The sequence below is a fragment of the Cyanistes caeruleus genome, chromosome 2 (genome assembly GCF_971803275.1).
Source record: "Cyanistes caeruleus chromosome 2, bCyaCae1.hap1.1, whole genome shotgun sequence".
Lineage (NCBI taxonomy): Eukaryota > Metazoa > Chordata > Aves > Passeriformes > Paridae > Cyanistes > Cyanistes caeruleus.
The window spans coordinates 60,346,799-60,367,636 of NC_141702.1; the positions used below are offsets into that span (position 1 = coordinate 60,346,799).

The following is a 20,838-nucleotide window of genomic DNA, read 5'->3' on the forward strand; positions in this document are numbered from 1 at the left end:
CACATGTTCTTATTTTCTTACGTTTTGGAGGCTTGGACCAGTATGTCAAATATTTATGCATATATACCTTATTTTCCCTTTCAAGTCTTCCAGAGCGTGGAAAGAGATGTGAATAATTCCTATGAGGCAGTACAGGCTGTCTTAGAACTTTAAAAGCATTTTTCAGAGCTTTGTGATTGTGTGTGTTGAATGTTGCTATTGGATCTTGGAAGGTTTGGAAATAGAGATTTAGTTACCAGCAAGGAAATTTTCTTGCTTTTTCTTCTAGAGTTTTGGAAACCTTATTCTAAGGAATTGGGGTCACTTCATTGTTTAACAGGCATTAAATGGATGGCATTTGGTTTTTTTATGCTTTGTATCTCTGAATGGTCTTGTTGGTGCTTCTAGAAAAATATCATACATACAAAGCATTTGTGTTTTCATATGAAAAGGCTGGAAGCCAGTATAGTCTACCTATTAGATGTTTGATTTTTCCAAGTATAAACAGACCATCTGCTTTCTGTATGAGTTATAGTTGCATCATTTTCCAGTTGCTGTTACTGTCCACAAAGTTGTACAAGACTGGAAAAAAATCCCTTTTTCAACCATATTTAAGCTATATTTGCTGCTTACAGGTCATTCCATCTGAGCTTGTAACTTGTCCACATTAAAGTACTGATGAATAGCAGACAGTGGCCATTCGTGGTCCCCCTTAATCAAAGAAGCTTACTAGATTTTTCTTCTGCCACGTGTTTCAGTTCCTTAAACACCGCTTTCCCAGCCCCCATTCCCCTGGCCCTCAACACTGACCATTAGCTGAGACAGACTTAGAAAGCCTGCAAAGCAACAGCTCGACATTGCTGCAGGGCCTGCCAAAGCTGTTAAGGGGAAAGCGAGTGGAGTGGCTGAGATCCTGCACTGTGCCTTTAAAGCACTTGTCATCAAAGAACAGCATTCCTAGCAAGTTAACTACCATGAGGTAATACGATGAGGATGAGATAGTTTGGGGGTTTCAAACAATTTCCTACGCCGGGGTAAGCCATAGGTTCCTCCAAAGATCTCAGCTACAAATTTTGCCTTCTGCTGGCCATCCCAAACGCAGTGCTCAACTCGCCCTTGCTTGGCGCCCTCCCGGCCGCAGTGGGGCCGGGACTTGAATTCCCTGCTGCAATCTCTGTGCCCAGGAGGCCTGCTGACAAGGAGCGCTAGGACTATGAAAGCCACTGCAGCTGATTTTTCCCTGCATAAAGGATTTAGATCGAGCTAAAGATACTCCCTTACTATTACAGCAGGTCACCTTTTCTGGCGGGCACGGCAGAAGGAGCCATTGTTGCTGCTGCCCTGCGCGGGGGGAGGCGGAGGCAGCAGCGTCACGGAAGCCCCCGGCTCCCCGGGCATTTGGACTTTACTTTGGGAATTTACTTCAGGGTTTTCATGGGACGGCAAAGGGGAAGAGGAGATGAGGATGGACAGAGAATGGATTTCTGGTTTTTGGATAATTTGAGAAAACGAAACAACAATAACAAAACCCTTCAGCCTCTACATTCCAGTGCTTGTAGGGGGGCATTTTTTAGCTGCTGTAAAACGGTGGGGGAGGGACGTGAGAATAATGATCGAAGCACCTACTCTACAGGTTCAAAAACTAGAAGATGTATAAAACGAATCCAAAGTTGTTTCCTAAAAGTTTTATGTTCTGTAAAGCTTTTTTTTCCTTGTTTTGAGCCCAGACACAGGATTTTTGAGTGCTTCCGCTTGGTAAAACTGACTCCAATTCTGGCAGAAGGCAAGAAACATGATTATTTTTGGCATTTCTGAAGAATCTCTTTTTCCCTCTGTTTCTAATATTCCTCTTTAGAGCCACCCTTGTGCCTTGCTCAGACTTGCAGGAAAGTTCACTTGAAATTGAGGGGAAAACAGCCTTTGTACAGTTAGAAATAGCAGTTAAATTAGATGCAGTGAGGAGTATTTGCGCATGCAGTCTTTATCCAGTTTGCCTTTTCCCCTCTTAAAAGCAGAAGTGTTTCCCCCTTTAATTCCTTTGTGGGAATTGTTCATTAAATGCGATTAATATTGCCAAATGTTTGGGGTCAGTCCTGACAATTTGTAAACGTGTGCTTTATTTTCTGTCGGGATATAAGTTGTTTGTTTTCTCTTCCACAGCAACAACTGAATCCAATCTAAGTATCACATTCAGACAGAGCTCTGAATGTTTTTAATTCAATTGTCACGTAGCTTCTGTAGCACTAGATACTATTGCCCAATGAATGTATTTTCCTTTCTAGTCTCTCCATATTTAATGTTAAGTAATTATGCCGGAATTCGGCTGTAATCACTCCGGTTTTTTTCTGTTTCAGAGATACAACCAGAATTTTCAAACCTAGGTCAAATTTAGATATGTAATGGCCTAATTTTCAGAGATGTGAAATTAATTGGAAATGTGAGTGCTTATCATTTCTGAAAATTAGGCCAATTATTTCAGTGACTAAATATGAACATAGGTACCTAATAGCAGGCAATCAGGTTTGAAAAAATTTGTAACATTAGCTTTTATATCTCAGAATCAATTCCTTGCTTGTCTACGGTGATCTCAAACGCTAAATATCAGTGAAATTAATTTGTTATGGTGTGTGCACAGGAAGATGTTTGGACATTTTACAAATAAACAGCTACAAGGGATTAAAGTTTCATCTGACATTTCTAATATCAGAACAAAGAGCACAAATGTTTGTCTTCCACCTTTGCCTATTACAGTCAATTACGACTTTATTTACCGAACTCGGCAAAAGTCTTTCAATGTGCATTTTATCCTGGTCTCTTTCTTCTTCCCGTCCTTGTCAGAACACCAGTAGTTCCCACCCTCTTGTCCGCCCTCCCAGTCTTTAATTTCTAGTTTTGAGGGGGGGCTATCGCGGGCGGCTAGAACGGGGAAGCTGAAGGGCTGCGCTTCTTTTTAACTCGGAACATTTGATCTTTCCCTGGCACGTCCTTGTTGGCTCCGGGTTTGCTCTACAGCCTTTAATTAATTTCCGTGTTATCATGACGCGCAGGTAGCGCAGGAAAGCCTCACGAAATTTCTGTGAGGCGAACCTGTGTGTCCAGGGCGGCTCGGGGGGGCGGCGGTCGCTGCCTCCCATCGCGGGCCCCTCGCTGGCTGCCCCACATCCCTCCGCTCGCCTCTCCTCCCCCGCTGCCGGCCCGGGCTGCGTGTCACTCGGAGCTCATCGTTCATGGGCACGGCAATTATCTGGCTGTGTCGGTTGCCAGGGCCGGGATTTTGAGCAGGGGCTCGGGCAGTGTGAGGGAGAGGGAAGGACGAGCCCCTGCTCGGACACTATCGCACCGCAGATCTGCAGCCGGTTTAAGGAGCTGGAGCGGTTCGGATTAACCCCTTCCCTTGCCGAGGAGCCGGGGAAGTCGAAGCGGAGAGCGTGAAAACCCGCCCCGCAGCACCGAGAACTGCGAGGACTTAGTTGAGCAGAGCTTTTCTTTTTTTCCTTTCCCCCTCCCCCAAGTTGGCAGGATTAAAAGGGATTTTTGGCAAACGGTGCGAGGCGCCCCTTGACGATCCCGAGCCCTCGCGCAACAGCCGCCGACTACAAAGGTTGTAGCCTTAAAGAAAACAAGCCAAGAGCGCGGAGAGAGAAGGAGAGCGCGGGATTGCGACACCGAGAGCCGCCCTGGGAACGCCGAACCATTCCCAGCACATTCCCGGCAGGCCCCGCGCGGCCCCTCCCCCGGCGGCTCCGCTGCGGCGCGGGCTCGGCTCGGCTCTGCTGCTCCTCTCCTCCCCCCGCCGCTCCCGCTCCCCCTCCCCCGCACGTAGGCGCTTGGGGGGGGGGGGGGGGGGGGGGGGGGGGGGGAAGAAAAAAGCCCTTCCAGCCTGACTAGAAAATCAGCCTTGTTTCCTCAGAAACCGCAGCTGCTGCGAGCGGAGAACACGTCAGGCCGGCCCTCCGACACGCACAGATGTGCCTTTGTGAACCCACACACACGACGGGGAGGGAGGAGGATGGCGAGTGAGGGCAAGAGCGCGGGGCCGAGGCGAATGGCAGGCGGCTGCTCCTTGCCCAAGGCTGCCCTCCTCCCCCGGCCCCCGCCTATTAGTGGCCCTTGTTTTAATTCCTCGGAGTGGCTCAAAGAGCAGCGAAAGCTGGAGGCGACCTAAATAGGGAAACTTTGGAACTCGGAGAGAGAGAGGACCCGCTCCTCACAGGCCGGCCCTGCCCCCGCCCTTGTACACCGGGCCGAGCGCCGTCGGGTGGCCGAGGTGTACCTGGCCCTTGGGGATTTTTTTTCTCCCCATTATTTTTTTTAGGACGTGTATTAAAGGGATGGGATCCCAAGATACCGATCTTTTTCTGAGAGGAGTGGGAAAGCGGAGGGGGGGAAGTTTCTGCTGACCCGGGAGAGAGCTCAAAATAAAAGGTCACATAGCCAGTGGCAGCGCCGCCGTGCCCTCGCCGGCCGCAACTCTCAGCTGCTCTTCTCCGCTTTCCCTCCCCCTCGTCCCTTACGACCTCTTTCCCCACGCTTCGCCCGCTCTCTTTTTAATATATAACTTTCAGCCTGGATGAGTTGCGACTCGTTCAGCGTAATTGGGACGAGCGGCTGATGGCTGCGAGGGGCCGGGGGATGGGACGGGGGGGGGCAAGCGCGCACAAAAACAGGTCCGGGGGAGGGGCGGGCGGGCCGCCATTGGCGCCGCCATTTGCGAGCCCGCCCGGCCCGGCCCGGCCCGGCCCGGCGGGGGCTCCTCTGTTCTCTGCCCGTTCCAGCCACGCACAAGCGCCTTAGCCCAGTGTTGTTTACTTCCTTCTGTTAACAATGGCCGCAACAGAGTTGTTGTACGGTATTTTGGTACTTCCTGCAAATCTGCCCCGCAGTGGCTCGCTCCTTTTAACAGAGCCCGGCAGTACGAGTTATATACGGAAAGACCTAACCTACTTCGGTGCATATTTTTATTTTGACAGTTCAGTTATCGGCCTGTCCCGGCCGGCTCTTTATTTTAACCCCTTTTTGTAGGGTCTGGTTCCAGGGGCAGCGCTACAGCTGCGAGCCACAACTCGGGCTGCTTTTCACTTAATATTTAATTCTTGTGTTTAATAAAGGGGATGTGAGCACATAACTCAGGGTTCTCTGTATGGCACAGGAGTGCCAAGCTTATGGTCGGGAAGCGAGTAAGGGAAGAAGAGGACGTACCTGCGCAGGCACAGGCACGTACCTTTGTGCTTTGGTGGAGAGAGACTCCGAACTAGGTTATTAATTAATGTAACAGCTTTTGAAAAGGCAAAGTTGCACGTTTAAAATTTGAAACGGTGTCTAACTACACTTGGAGCTAAGGCAACTGGATTTTTAAAGCGTGTTTATTTTTAAGGTATGTAAAACGAACGGGTTTTATCACGTCGGCAGAATGATTTGGTAGACGTTCAAGCAGTTCTTGATTTCAGGAAGCCATTGCTTGCTAGTACGGAAACAAGTTTTCAAGCCGAGCTCTACTAAATAACACTTGGTGGGGTTTTTTCCTTTCAGAAAAGACAAGCGGAAACAAACAAATAAACCACACACAAAAACCACGCCATGGGGACTGTCCTTGTCTCCCCATGTGCTGTACTTGCCCCCCTTCAAGGAGTAGGAGGGACAGAAGTTGTAGCAGGGAGGTACTGATTAGTTGCTGTCAGTCTGCACAGATTAACACCTATTTTTAGGTTTTCGAACCTCTTGAGTAATACTAGTTAAATTGGCACAGGTTAATAAGTTGGGGTCCACAGAGCCTCTTAACTGTTCACTGTGAGATTTGAATTAAAGAGACAGGCTCACTTCGTCAAAACGATAAAAGGTTTATATACCAAACATTTACTGTATGTCCATGTTTGTGTGCATGTGTGTACACACACAGAAGATACATAGGCTTGGAAAACAAAAATTGAAATAAATTACTTGGCACAAGCAAGCAGAGGATCTTTGCAGAATAAATATGCAGTGAAATCCGTTTTGAAAGGAAACATTTTCTTTCTTTACTTTTAATATAAATGTAGCATCTAAAAATAAAACTTAATCGTTTTTTTCATGTGTTTTCTCCCTGTCCTCCCCCCATTATATCATTACACTGTTACACTGACACCCACTGGTAAAAGTTGATCTGAGATCAGGATAGTAAACCAAGCCTCTTGATGAGGGGACAGCTATTACTCAGGAAGAAAAAATAAAATGTGGACTGAAGAATAGCTTCTTCCCCTTTCTCCTCTTGAAAAAAAAGCATTGCAGTGGTCTTCATTTTGATGTGGTTTTTTTTGAGTTTTTTTGAAAAGCTAGTGTGTGGATGTTCCAAACAACAAGACAGACCCACAGTGTTTTTCTCCAAGAAACATAACAACATAGGATAGCTGCATTCAAAGCAGCTATTATTTCTAGACATTTATATGACTGAGGACAGGCTGGCAGAGATGAGAACAGGAGAAAGGTATTAGTATTTTAGTTTGTAAACTAATGTTTACATTAGTATGTAAACCGCTATGGTATGTTAGTAGCTGCTGGGTTTAATGCTGGTTCCCAGGTAAAACAGCTTGAAGAAAAACAGAAATAATGGTCATGCTAGAAATATATTTGTGTGGGCACTGACCTGATTGTATCAAAGCAGAGATGAATGCCAGCGCTGTGTAAGTCTTACTTAGTCTGTTTACCATTTATTTCAAAGTTGTTAGTGATCTTGAAAGCCACTCGTGTTGGAGAAACAAGGCTTATTTTATTGGAATGTACCACAGCACCAAAGTCTGGTTTGTGAGAGTGTCGTTCCATAGCCCTGCCTAGCACAAGAACAATACCATGCAATTATGCTGTTTCAGGCTCTGAAATGGGCTTTCTTCCAAAACACCCTCCCCTTATATTATTAGACGTGTTTCTATAAATGAAATGATTGATTGAAAATCTTCCTGTGTTTGTGTTGTTTGGGCAGCAGTAGCTTGGATTTCCCCTGTCTAGACTAAAATTGTATCCAGTGGAGATGCATGGGACAGCTGTTTGTAAACTTAGAGTGAGACATAACAAATGAACTGCAGCAAAACCTGTCTGTGACTAGCTTCCTTGTAAATACAGTGATGCATTCTTTATTGTAAGAGAAAAGGTAAGCCTCAGTAGAAATGAATACAGAAATAAAATGTACTCCACAAAACGTGAAAGTGTTGGAAAGCCCTGCCAGGACTGCACAGTTCAGAAATTAAAAATCTAGCCTTTCACCTTTGAAATTGTAGTTCAGGTCTTTCTTTACATTCTGGGTAAAGTGAGCTTAAAATAAGTATAAAAAGTAGTCTCTGTGACTGCCACCTTAATGTTACAATTGGTGCAGATAACCTAATTGGAAAACAGGGTAACTGCTGGGATTTAGTTCTTAGGAAAAGTTGTAAATAAAACCTTTACTGGGGTGCTTATAAAATTCATATATACGTATGTGTTTGTGTATGTATTAATATATATGTGTGTAAAGAAGAAATCTTTACAGAAGTGGTCACTGAAGTTGAGGATTTAACGAGGTTCCCATGCCTAAAGATGTACTGCTACATTGAATATTACCTTATATGCACACTGTCATACAGAAATGCTAAGTTTGGAAACCTACACAAGGCTGTTAGCAATTGATTTGTTTTGCTGTTTCACTTTGAATAACAATAAAAGAACGAAGAGGAGGTTTACTTTGAAATTGAGACAGGCTGGGAAAAAAAATGCTAGCTTGTATCCTGTAATTATCCAAAAGCACCCTTGTAGACCCAGAATAAAACTCACAGAACAGGCATAAAGCACAGTGAAGAATCGGAGTTTGTGAGGAGGTGGCGTGTCAATATCCTGCCACATCCTTTCTCCTCTCCGCTTTCCCTCAGTGTCATTCTTGTTCTGCTTGCATGAAGAAACTGCAGTGAACAAGTGAGAAGAAAAGTGGGGGAGGGGGGAGAACATTTACAGTTCATATTGTAGTATTCAAATAAATTACTTAAAATGCTATAAACAGTTTCATAGTCATTGTTTATAGACTCTAGAATTTTTAATATTCTAACTTGTAATTGAATTCTGAAGCCAAGATTCTGCAATTAATCAGGCTTTTATAAGTGAGCCACTATTTGCTAGCAGCAACTTCGAGAAGAATTTGGACTTAAATTGTTTGTTTGTTTGTGGCTATAGCAAAAAAGTGAAATGCTGAAGTGGTCAGCAAATTATATGTTGTGCATTTGCCTGGGTTAGCAGAAGTCACAAGCTGTTTAAGTAGTTCAAGCATTTGTGAAACCTAATTGTTTGATTCCTGTATGCAGATTTGGGCTTTGTGCATTTGAATCATGGAACGTGCGTCTTTGGAGGATGTGTTTTCAGGGCTTGTGCTCACTTTTCTCCAGTACAGTGTGTAGAGAACTCAAGTAAAATGGAAACAAAATGCAAACATTTTGTTGGTTGTTTCAAGCTTTTATTATTATTCACCCTACTTAGGACTGAAGTGATTCCTAGGAATGCTGGCATTTTTGCCTACCCCATTGAAATGTTCAGTGTAAAGCTGGGCTAGATGTGAGAGACAGTTTTTCCTTCAGTTCTGAGGAATCGCACTGCTATTGTGAGCTGGAAGAGTGTGGAGGAGTTATGGCACTGACTGGAGCACTTGTTCTTTCCCAGTCAACTCTTAAATCTTGATACCAGAAGGGTCAAAAACTGGCCAGCTGTGACATCTGAATAATTTTTAAAGCAGTTAATCCGGTCAGAGTGTTTATCAATCTTTGTACCACGTGTGGAGGCGATGAGGACACTTCCCAAGATAATTCAAAAGAAAAGATCATGTCACTGGCAAAAATCAAGTAGTTCAGCTGAGTCTTGTTCCACAGATTTGCCTTTTCAGATTAAAGATGGAAACACAGAACACTGCCCACTTAATTCCTACTGCATGGTTATTTGGCAGGTGTGTGGATAGTTTGTTGTGCAGACCATCCCTTCTGAACCTTCACACTGGATCTGACAATACCCACATGAGTTGCCCAGATGCTGTCAGCATTAGCCACTGTATATAGCATGATGTATGGGAGAAGGGGACATCAGGATGAGCCTTTGATCTGCTTAGGAAAGTAGAAGCCAAGTTTTTGAGAGTATGTTTCATACTGCTGGCGATTACGTTGATCCTTTCCCCCATAATTTACAGTTTCATGAAGCGCCATGGTTCTATTGTTAACCATATCACACTCCTAATGCAACATTAATTTAGCTGAGTATGCAATATCAGACACGCATTTAGTATATTTTAATCATCTTCAGAAAAATATGTTTCAGCCTTTTTTTGTATTTAAGTGTAGGCTTTCCATGCTTTTAATTGTTTCTCATCTCCTTTTGGATCTGTTCTGACTTTTTTCTTTTTTTTTTCTGTTGAAGATGAATAGGGTAATTTTTATGTTAACTGATCATTTTTCTCAACACCATGTTTTAAAAAATCCCAATTCACCAGTCCCACAGGGGAAGGTGGAGAGAGGAAGCACAGGTATAATGAAGAATCAGTTTTTTCTGACTCAGAATTAGGTTGTGAGCAAGTAGTATCATATACAGTCTAGAAAACAAATACAGAAGAACATAAGATGTACGTAGAGCAGATCTTACGGTGATAAATTTTGCCTTGGTGTGATCTGGTGTTTTTTTCAAAAAAGCACCACTTTTTCCAAATAAAGCAAGAAAAAAAATGAAGCATTTCTTGTAGGGTGGGAGTTGAAAGTACAGTGGGAAGTAGTGCTAAATTACAAAAAGGTGCTCAAAAAGGTGTTCTTCTTTTCCTATTATTTTTGAGATTACGCTAGGTTGTGTAAGTTACCCATTCTATTAAAAGTAGGAATAAAGAATGCAATTTAGATTGCAGTTGGTTGTGAGACACAGTAAAGGTTTTGAAGTTAAAATCATGTTTCTGAAACAGAGTGCTCCCTATATTGTGTTTAAACTCGCCTAAAAATTCTTCTTAACCCACATACTCAAAATAATGTTCTCTAAGGTGCAGGAAGCTTTTTCTCCTGAGCACAATAGGAATATGTTGAATCTCTTGAAAACAGTTTCTGTTTTTCAAACACCTTTTCTTTTTCAGCATAGATAATTAACGCCTTCTTCACAGTGCTTGGTGCCCTTGATACATCTGTTACCTTTGACAGATCCTTTCTGTTTGCCACCTCTTCCTAACATGCTTCCAATATTTTCAGCACAAAATAGCTTTGTATCTTTGATGTTGGTTGTATACGGGCTCAATTAAATAAGAAAGCTGCTGACAGAATGGTGTAGAGTTGAAGCTTTGTTTCTGTAAAGATTTTGTCCTTGGTCACTTATCTTCCGTTTTTGCTGCAAATGTTTAACTTCTTTTAAACAAGATTGTTAAGACATGCGGTTTTATCTGTAACTGTGTTTGTTTTCACTTTTGCAGGTGCTATGTGCAGTAATTATGTAGAGATGTAGGTAAAGGGGACAGAGGAATACTCTGCAACTGCAGTCTAAAGCAGCAAAATCCCTTCCCACTGGTTAGGGTGGCTTTAAAACATGCCTTTCTGGAGGTTTCTGGAATATTTAGAAGCATTATGGCAATACAGCTGTTCATTACCACCCCCTAGTTGCTGGTGGATGGCATCTTGTATTTAGACTGAGGAACCCAGCTTTGTCTGGAAGCGGCTGCTGGGGCTGTTCGGATGGGCTCTTGGGTGGCTGAGCTGTGGCAGTGGGAAGCTCCAGCCCTGCTAGTAGAGGGCAGTGACATTTAACCCTTTTTTGAGGTTTTCCATAGTGGTTCCTCTGCAGCCCCACAGCATGGTAGTGTCCAAAGGCAATAGCTGTAGAGACTCTTTGCAGACAAGGTTTTGTATTCCTCAGTTTTTAAAGTGGGGAATTAAAATGAAATCACAGTGTTGGAACAAGAGAGCAAAAAAATACAAATAGATTAGAAAAGATGCAGTCACAATACCTAAATAAAAGACTTACTGTTGGCAGTAATTGTTACTGCTTATGTCACATGGTATAATGACAGTTTTTCAGGATTTCCCGCATTTTAGAATGCATGAGGTTGGAATTTTGTTTTTATGATACCTACCACTCCTTTCTTAAGGGAAATTAAATAGCAGCTGCTCTGAGATTTTGGGTTATGTACAACAGTCATTTTGATCTCTACATTGTCAAACAAATAAATATCAAAAGCATTTTTAGTGCAGTTACTCTGTTTCATGCAGTGTTCTGGTGTGAAAGAACTAATTGCATGTTACACATCTTTTGCATATATATATGAAAAACAGTATGACAGGAAAATATAAAAGAATTTGAATATACGCTTACAGAGGGAAAATGTACATGGGTATGTGTGTGTTTATATATATCTTGTCTGTTTCATCTCCTAATGACAAGAGCAGATGAGCATGTTACTGCCATAAATTTACTGATGATCCACTATTTATAAGGGACCTACGGGGCAGTAAGTTGTGACAGTGTTGTAAGGGATGGGAGGGTGCCCACAGATAGGTTTCACAGGTTTCTCTGCAGTGAGGATGCACTGAGCAGAGATGTACACAATCTCAAATGTCAGTTTCTCTAGTTCCTGGTGCAAACCTAAATATTTTTGTACTTTTCTTTCTTGACTTTACAGAAATTGCCCCATAGCACACCATTTTTTTTTCTCCTGAGGTGCTCCTTGATATGTGTAATTCTGTTTTAAGTACAACATCTCCCAAGGATGATTGTTACTACTTTTAGTTAGCTAATATTTTCTTCTCAGGGATTGGCATTGTTCCCAGGATTTTGCAAAATATTTGCAAAGGGAGACTAAACCAGCAGGTCAGTCAATAGCACATCCAGCAATGTGTGTTGAGATGTTAATGATTTTTTTTTCTTAAATTGTTGTGAATCAGCTTCCCCAAAAGCACTGACATTTACAAAATACTTTAAAAATACGAGCAGGACAGATCTGTACCACTCACCAGGTTTTGAGAACACGGTGCATCATTGTGTTTTATCTCAAACACTGGCTGACCAAGAGCAGAGCAGCTTCAGAGAGCTGTGTCCTTGAGCCACTGTGTTGTCTGTACATGCTAATAAGGAGAATGAGGAGAATTAATAAGCAATTTGAGCTGCAGAGTAGTTTCTTGAAACATCTTTTCAAACCTTTTAAACCTTTTAAACACAAAGTAGCACACAAAGTTACTCTATCGTTTAAAGAGGGATCATTTTGTTACTTAATTTGTATTTTCAACCTAAAAGTTGTGGCTTCAAAAATTAGAACATTGATCTTTATTATTGCTAGACTCATTGAGCTAAGAGATAAATGACTGATAGCACAAAGAAGAAGCAATAAATGAAAGGGAAAGCCTAAGAAAAAGGGGATGCCAGATTTAATGAATAATTACTGTGAACTGGGTCACATGGTTTCTAGTTTTTACATAGATCAAACTGTGAGGTGATAGCATTTACTTAACTGAAAGGCCTGAGTAAGTAGTCTCAACAGCCTTTGTACAGAAAGTGAAGAAACTTCAGCTGATCTATCTTTGATTCATGAGACTGTTGCATCTTTATTTCAGGCATAGATTCAGGGTCATAACAAAGGTGTGTCTATGGTGTATTCAAGGATTGCCCAGGGAATGTGCCCAATACTCACTTGCTACAGACCTGAAACCTAGCCTGAAGTACACATATGATTGCAATTAAAAATGAATAAAACTGATGGCAGGTGACAGAGAAAAAAGGGAAGGAAGGGTTATTGCAGTTACCAAAGTTTATTGGCATACTTCAGTGTGTATTTAAAACTTTGTGCACCCTCAGAAAATCCTTGAAAACTGCCAGAAACTAGTGTGGGTCATGTAGGTTTGTCCCTGCTCCAACGAGAAGGACAATTATTTGCCACAATTACTGAATCCTAATTACTTGAAAAGGATGGCAAAGGGAGGAGATGGTAAAGCTGGTTAAACTGGATTTCTTAAATATTAATGACCATAGCCATATTCATCTTTGAAATAAACTAAGGACTTTGAAAAATGAAAACTGGATTAACTTCCTATCACCTTAATTTAAAAGATGAGTATGGAGCTGGTGGTGTGTGGGTGGGTGGGCTGATAGGAAAACCTTAAAAGCTGAAAATCTCTGCTAGAAAAAGATTATGAGGGTGTATCTGCACCAAGTACTACAGCATCCTGCGTGTTCCATGCTATCAAGGCTATTTCCTATAGGCAGCTCAGCAAGACTGGTACATGGAAATAGTAATTGGAGTTACGTTTGCATTGCTCTTCACCTGGGCTAATGAGACCTGCTGAGTTGTTGGAACTACAGAGCCTCTCCCTTCCCAGGAGCGGAAAAAGTCACCAAGTCCTGCGTAAGTCAGAGGGCAAAAATGGGTAGAAGACCACACAATTTGAACTGGACACTGTGACACGGCTTTGTCTTGGCATGATTGAGCAAGAAGTGCACCCCAACAGCAAGAAGGTGATTTAGCAGTAGTAATTCAAGAGGATGCACCTGTCTTTCTTAATTTTTTAGTTTTTGTTATCAGAGAAGATATCAGATATATATATAGATGTATATATATATCAGAGAAAATTTTGTTATTAGAGAAGATAGTCCTTTCTAAATTGATTGATCGTTACTGAACAGGGAAAACAAAAGTATTGCAAAATGCAAGTATTAACTTGCACATTTGTTTTGTTTTGAGCATATTTTAGAAGAGCCAGAGGCATGCCTTTTTAGTAAGCAGGCAGTTGGCAAAAACCCTCTAGGTATCAGAGAAGCCCTGTGCTATAATTTTCCTAGAATAATAATGTCAAACAAATGACAATAGAAAGGCTATAAAATTTGCAGCCAGCTGGGCAAATTCTCATGTGTGAACCACAGAAACTGTAAGTGCCCATATAAAATATTTTGTCTTGATCAGAGCTGCTCCAGTCTACTGTGTCCCTTGCCAGAGTAGATGTAACCCCCTCACCTGCCATCTGCAAATAGTGGCTCCATTGGGTGAACTCCGATGAGCTCCAGCCCAAGTCTCAGAGCACTGTTAAGTGTGTGCTGTATTGGAAGTTTTTGCCTGGGTAGTTAAATGTAGATCGATGATCCTTCTCAGCATTAATGTCATCAGGATATTATATGGGAATCAGCATGCATCAGAAATTATTGTTCGTGCTTATTTTCAGATTCCCCGAACAAGATGAAGAGGGCTTTTGTAACCCATATCTTTTGTGAGTTAGTTATTTTGTCATTGTGTACTTGGTATTTCACATTCCGTTGTTTGGATAACAGTCTGGGCATTAAGCGTGGCTGTAATTCCTCTTCTTAATGGTATTCCAGTTCCCATGACTCTTGCTTAGTTTCACCTAATCCTATCTCAAACAATGTCTTTATGTGCCAAGAAAGACCTGAGCTGAGCTGAGGACTGAACCAATGCTGAATATGACTTTGAAGAAGACCAGATTATAATAATTCCTTGTGTCATCTGATCACTAGGTTGTACAACTTTGTTCCAAAAAGGCCATGTTCAGCATCGCAACTCAAGCATTCTATCTATGTTTCAACTCCTTTTTTCTTTGACAGGGAGGTAAAAATGACTGTACATAATTTACTGTAAGTCTCTTGGTCGCAATGCAATATTCTTTGTCGAACTGGGTCTGTATGAGTCATTTATTGAGAAGCAAAATAGAACTACTGACAAAGTTTCATTACTTCTGACAAAAAGTGACTCAAGGCTACTCCCCATCTTGTTTCAGGGTACTCCACACGCTACTCATTGGGTCCTTCAGGCTGACATGATGTTTATGAATTCGTTCATCTTACAAAAAAATACTAAATGCTATTCTGTTCAACTGTTAAATCCTAGAATACTACATAAGTAGTAGTGGTCTTGGCCATAGCTGCCCATTCCGGAGTCCGTGTAAGTCATGCAGGGAGGTGGGAAGTTCACCTTGTCATGCAACAGGGAGGTTTCTGAACCCCATCCTGGCCAGCCCCGAAAGGCTGCACTTGGACCAGGGGCAGCAGTGGGGAGCAGGCTGTAGGAAGGGTCAGTTGCCCAGGCAGGACAGGCATGCTTCAGCTGTGGGATACTTGTGCTTAAACCACTAATTGTGTCTCATGCAACCGATCCACAGTGTATCCACAGTTAATACTCCCCAGAATACCACCCCTTCATTTACCCCTTACCACTTACAATAGCTTTCTAGCTCAGAATTGCAGGATACTGCAAGTGTGGTTTGAGTTTGATTATTAGAAGCAAAAAGGCTGTTTGGCTCTTTAGATAAACTGGAAAAAAACAGTGACCAAAAATTGCTTTTACATAGAAATTAAATACGGGGTAAACAGCATTCAACTGTAGCACTGTATTTTGAGGAGCGGGAAGTGTGGACTGGAGCAGAGATTCAGAGCAGTGCCTAGGGGAAAGCTGCTCTATCTGATACAGATATAAATATGTACATGAAATCAGCAGTGCTTCATTTAAGAATCAAGTCTGCATTTTTGAGTGATGCAGTGAATTTTTCACTGTAAAAGAAAAACACTCTACCTATCCAAGATATTCACGTGTACACACTCAGAACAGCCAACTAAAATAGAAAACGTTTAGCTGCCACAAATAGGTACATAATGGGAAGTTCTTAATTAACATCAGATTATCTTAAAGTAATAATGAATGTCTTGTTTATTTTTTTATGTATTGGAATGGAAGGGATATATTCTGAAGGCTATTAAGAGAAAGATGGCGCTTGCCTGATTCCTAAGGTAATGTTCTCTTTTGCTGGGGTGATGTGGGTGGCTGATTGAAGTACATGAGCATTCCCACTAGAGGGGGGTCCACTCAGCCTAGGTTGTAATGCATTTTTTATTTTTATTTTTTTTCATAAGTTCAGCATGAGGGGAACCTCATGTTGTCCCACATGTTTCAGTCCTTTATGTTGTGTATCTAATGGTGTCAGCAGTTGTCTCTTACTTAGCTTAACTGTCTTTTATACAAGGAGGGGAAAATTCAAATGAATGGACTAATGTACTAGTGCACTGTTAAACACAGTAGTAACAAAGAATACAGAGAATGTTTCATTGTATCATCTGCAAAGTGAGGACAGTTATTTATCACAGAAGTGGTGTGATCATTCTTGGAAAAGTAGAAGCAGCTTTATCAGACCTGTTCAATAACATTTTTAATTAGAATTGTTATCTATGTTCACTCCAACCCATTTTACTGTCTCTGTGAGCCTTACATTTCTAAGCATAAAAGAAAATATTTCTATATGCGAAAGAGACTCAGAGTATGTTAAAATACCTGAAACTTCTGTTCTACTCTTTGATGTCACAGTTCGTTCTTCCTCTCAATTTCTTGGTGAAATGAAGGATTGGGTTTTGCACATGTGTTGGTCATTTTTTTGATCATGTCAATTAATGTGTTTTGGAGCTGTGGCAGTTGTGAGCATTCTCTTGGACCTGAGCAGGAGCTTCCTTATCAGAGCCCAAGTGTTGACAATATGCTTGTGCTCTGCAGTGAGGGTCCTGGCGTGTGAGGTGGCCTCTCTGCAGGTGAGGAGAGTGCAGAGTCCAAACTAAAACTTTGCCCGAACTCTGCAGAGTTGATGCACGGTTTCCATGCTATCCCATCCATGTCATGCTTCTGTGGGGCAGGGGATAGGCAGCCCTGGACAGGCTGTCCACCCAGTTGGGACCCTTGGGAAGGAGAGGGAGGAGGAAAGGACAGCAGGGCAAGGGAGACAGAGTGTACTGGGGCTGGCAAGGCATCAGCAACTCTGGTAGATTCAAGGAGGAAGTCAGAGAAGGACGCTGTGGCACAAAGAAGGCTCCATTTTTTCCCTAATGAATCTCCACAATAGAAATATAGCACAGTAATAAGCATCCACTCTCTACAGCTACATGAAAGGTAGAACAACAGAGGGTGTAGCCAGGTGGAGGTCAGCCTCTTCTCCCAGTCGACAAGTGACAGGGACAGAAGGATATAGCCTCAAGCTCTGCCAGGGAAGTTCAAGTTGGACATCATGAAGAATTTCTTCACTCGAAGGGTGGTCAGGTATTGGAATGGGCTGCTCAGGGAGGTGGTGGAATCACCATTCCTGGAAGTATTCAAGAAACAACTGGACATGGCACTTGGTTCTGTGGTCTGGTTGACATGGTTGTTTGCCATCAAAGGTTGGACTTGATGATCTTGGAGATCTTTTCCAGCCTTTATGATTCTATGATTAATGGGACTGGAGATACAATTTGTGATATGTGACTCTGTAATACTGGATCGAGAAAACTGAGCGAGTTTGGAAAAGTTTTGGGGTCTGTCTAGTGGTGGTAGCTGGAATTTGTACCAAAACAGTAAGCCTAGTGAAAATGAGCATTCACACTTCAGATGTGTAGCACATTAACCCTAACCAAGATGCTTCTGATAGTGGAATGACTTTTTTTCAGAAACCACCTGAGCATCTGCATAGGGCAGTGTATTGTGACAAGCAATCATACAGTTATTTCCAATCCATTGGTTGATTATTCTTTTTGGCCCTGGGCAAGTCACTTAACCCTCTGTCTGTTTCTTCATCTGTAAAATATATTATGGATATTTATCAGTCTCACCAGGACTGATTGTTTAATATTTATAAAGTGCCTAAAGGATTAGAAGCTTAATATAAGGAGCTAATATGTATCATATCATTTTAGATTGATTTTATTTACTTGGATTTTTTTTCCTTCCTCCTATTGAATGAGATGCTATTTTGTAGCCTCTTACTGCCATTCCTCATTAGCTGGACAGGTCACAATTGGCTAACTCCAGGTTCAGTTTCTTCATTTATTCCTAGCTCCTATGAATGCTTTATCTCCCTCCTGCTTTTTTTTTTTTTCTCCTTCCTTTTTAAATTTAGAGATGAAGAAATACCATATGTTGCTAGATCATGACATAAATATATTTAAGTGCTGCCATCATTGTTAGTTTATCAGCCTTTCCATTATAAACCCTCTTGTTCAGGGGTTTATAACTCTGGCATTATAACATGCTTCAGGGTGAAACTTCACATTCATTTTTTTTCCCCTTTTGATTCGCTTTAAATCCTTCACTCTTCTTAAGTTAAACCGGAGATTAGATACATTAGTTATAGTTATACTAGTTGTATAAATTATAATGCAGCAGTAGGCATTCTAAATAGGATGTAAATCAGAGAAATAGAGAATTTTCTAGTTGTTAAACTGTGAGCCTGAGAGTAGAGATCTGGGATTCTTTCCATGAGTGTGTCCCTGGTTTGGCACATAACTACTAAAAAATGGTTTAACCTTTTTCTGCCTGACTCTTCTCTCTGTATATTGGGATGATGACATTTCTGACTTCGCTGGTGTATTGGGAAGCTTAATTAATTAGAATTCATAAAAGACCAAGATTCTCAGGTGAAAGGCGCCAAAGTGTGAAGTATTTTTAAGGAGTCTAATGAAAAATCGGTGCACCTGCTTTCCTACGTCTGTTCCTGGTGTCACAGATCAGTGCCTATCAACTCTGGAGCTGTACAGTGTGTGGCAGCCAGCAAGGGTTTTGATCTGGAGTGCCACTCAATGACCTGGCAGCTTGCTTTTCTCAGGCTTTCACACATTCACTGTATCTCTCAGCCAGTTGTTTGCAGCCTTTACCTGGGGAGCTTGTGTTCCCTGAATTCTAGTTTTCAAACGGTTCTCTAGCGCAAGACAGGATAGGAGCCTACAACCATGACCTTGGCTTCAGAGTTTCCCTTTGGGTGCTGTTCCACTTGGTGCTGGTGCAGAAGTACCCAGTCTGCTTAGAAGGTAAACAGAAGGAGAAGAGGTCAGCTGCTTCCAGCTTTTTTTTTGCAGGGACTTAACATGGCAGATCATTCTGGTTGTGCTTAGGCAGCTTTTTGGTGTAGTCAAAACACTGTATGGAGAAAATTGTTTCAGCTGTAGTACAGTAAATTCTGGGATGCTGACAGGTACTCTTTATGTCATTCAGGTGGAGAAGCTCTGTTTGTATCATGAGGGATGCTCTCCAAGTTTCCTCACTTGAGGATGTCTATTGTCAGCTGTTAGTTTTGCATACCCTATCATGTGCAGGTTTCCTAGGCTTGATCCAGACTGGCACCTTCATTTACAGATCTCTTCTTTGCCTGGGCTGTGGTGCTGTGCTCAGGAGAGAGAGGTTCTTGGTGGTGGCTAAATTTGAAATTATCTTTCTCCTTATAATTTCAGGTTGAAGTCTTGGCCTCCGAGGATGCTACATTTGGACACAAGGTGTGTAGTTTGGTGCAGTTTTGTTATATAGGTCCCAACAATATGAACTGTTGACAATTTTCAACCTGAGAATTGAGGATCCTGTGACTTGCATCCATCAATTCAGAAACTTTACCTTGTGTGTGGTAATCTGAGAATGGCACACAGGCTGTCTTAATCCTTGTCTTGGTATAAAACCTGAGCAAGTTTTACTTGCGGAAACCCACATGGAAACATGCAAGGTCATCTTAGCAGTAGTTCTTAAGATTGGACTTGCCCAAATGCTGAATTTGTTGTTGATTTGCAGCTAAGAAATTTTACTTCTTGTCTGCTTGGCAGTCTGCTGAGTAAGCCACTTTCTTCAGGTCCTTTTCCACAAAGCATCTTGAGTAGAAAGTTATTAATTGAACAGCTGCATCACCCTGTGTTCAATTGTAGATCAGCCTGTGGGAGGCAATAGTGTGTGTTGGAGACAACTTCAGATCTGCCCAGCTACATGGATCCTACTCAGTGCTCAAGCTTCTTTGGCCAGTGAGCGTTGTGGTGATGACCACTGTTTAAACTGAGCACTAATAGCAGATGATTCTAATCAGGGCAGATTGCATGTAGGCTATATGCAGTTAGCCAGGAAGAGAGTGGATGGGGAAGGGAAAAAGGAGACTGTAGGAACAGTAGGCTAAATCATGACAATGCAGAGTTTCCTGCTGCTGAAGGCCTATATGCTGTGATGCTACTGCAGGTGAAAAAATAGCAGCGCTGTTACTATTAAGGTAAAAAGGAAAAGCAAGGAAATATTAAATAAGTTATCCAGGTTTATTTGGAATACAATAAGCAGAATTAACCAGCAGGAAAAAAAAAAAAGCTTTAAAAGTACATAAATATTCATGATGCCAGAATCTGCATTATGTCTATATTGTATATTTTTATGTTGATATGTGATAAGTGATTTCAATAAATTATTAGAAAACAAACAGAGCTACTCTGGTATTATTTGAAGTATATAATGTACGGTAGTCTGCAGTATTTTCTGATTTTTTATTTAATACCAGCAAGCATACAGAATATTCATTGAATATTTAATAAACCTGGAGGGTCAGCTCTTGTGAGCTCATCTCCATAATCCTTCAGACTAGGTGGGTAAATAGAAATATTGCTGATGATTATTGTCGCCAGTCACTCTTGGAGCTAAAAAAAAGCACTGTGGAGGCGGCTTCTAAGTTTTTTTCATGGCTAGATTTACAAGGGGTGTTTATGTCTTGTCATTTCTGATGGACATCCTTTGAAACTCCTTTTTATTACAAAAACTTCTAAGAGTTTTCTGTTGCTAAGCTTCAATTTTACAAAACTGAACCAGTACTGTTGCCAGCTCTGAACATCAGTGTCCAGAGTCCCAAGCATCTTTTGTCCTAATATTAATCTTCAGAACCATCAGGATCTTTTACACTCTCTTATGATAGTAGGTCTATGATATATAGTGAACTGTGTATGTCTAGGAATGTCATCTGCTTTTTAACAATTAAGAAGAAAGCTAAATACATCATCCAAAACTTGTTAATTCCTGAACTTATTTTTGCTGTCTATTTAGAGATGCTGCAGAAGCACTTTCTTGCCTTCTCTCCTTTAAGAGATGCTTTCTTTACTGTCTGTCTCAATGACAAATAA

The 20,838-nt window shown here is 41.8% G+C and overlaps 1 protein-coding gene across 9 annotated transcripts in view; it reads left to right on the forward strand.

The window, feature by feature from the left end:
* Nucleotides 1-20,838, forward strand: part of ARID1B (AT-rich interaction domain 1B) — a 324,442-nt gene that overhangs the window by 161,163 nt on the left and 142,441 nt on the right. For 5 of the 9 annotated variants that reach the window (XM_086868229.1, XM_086868256.1, XM_086868242.1 and 2 more), the window contains one exon: nucleotides 19,156-19,197. The exons of the other annotated variants lie outside the window; for them this stretch is intronic. In XM_086868229.1, coding sequence (XP_086724355.1) covers nucleotides 19,156-19,197 — 42 coding nt within the window. The remainder of the gene's footprint in view (nucleotides 1-19,155; nucleotides 19,198-20,838) is intronic. 9 annotated transcript variants of the gene reach the window in all.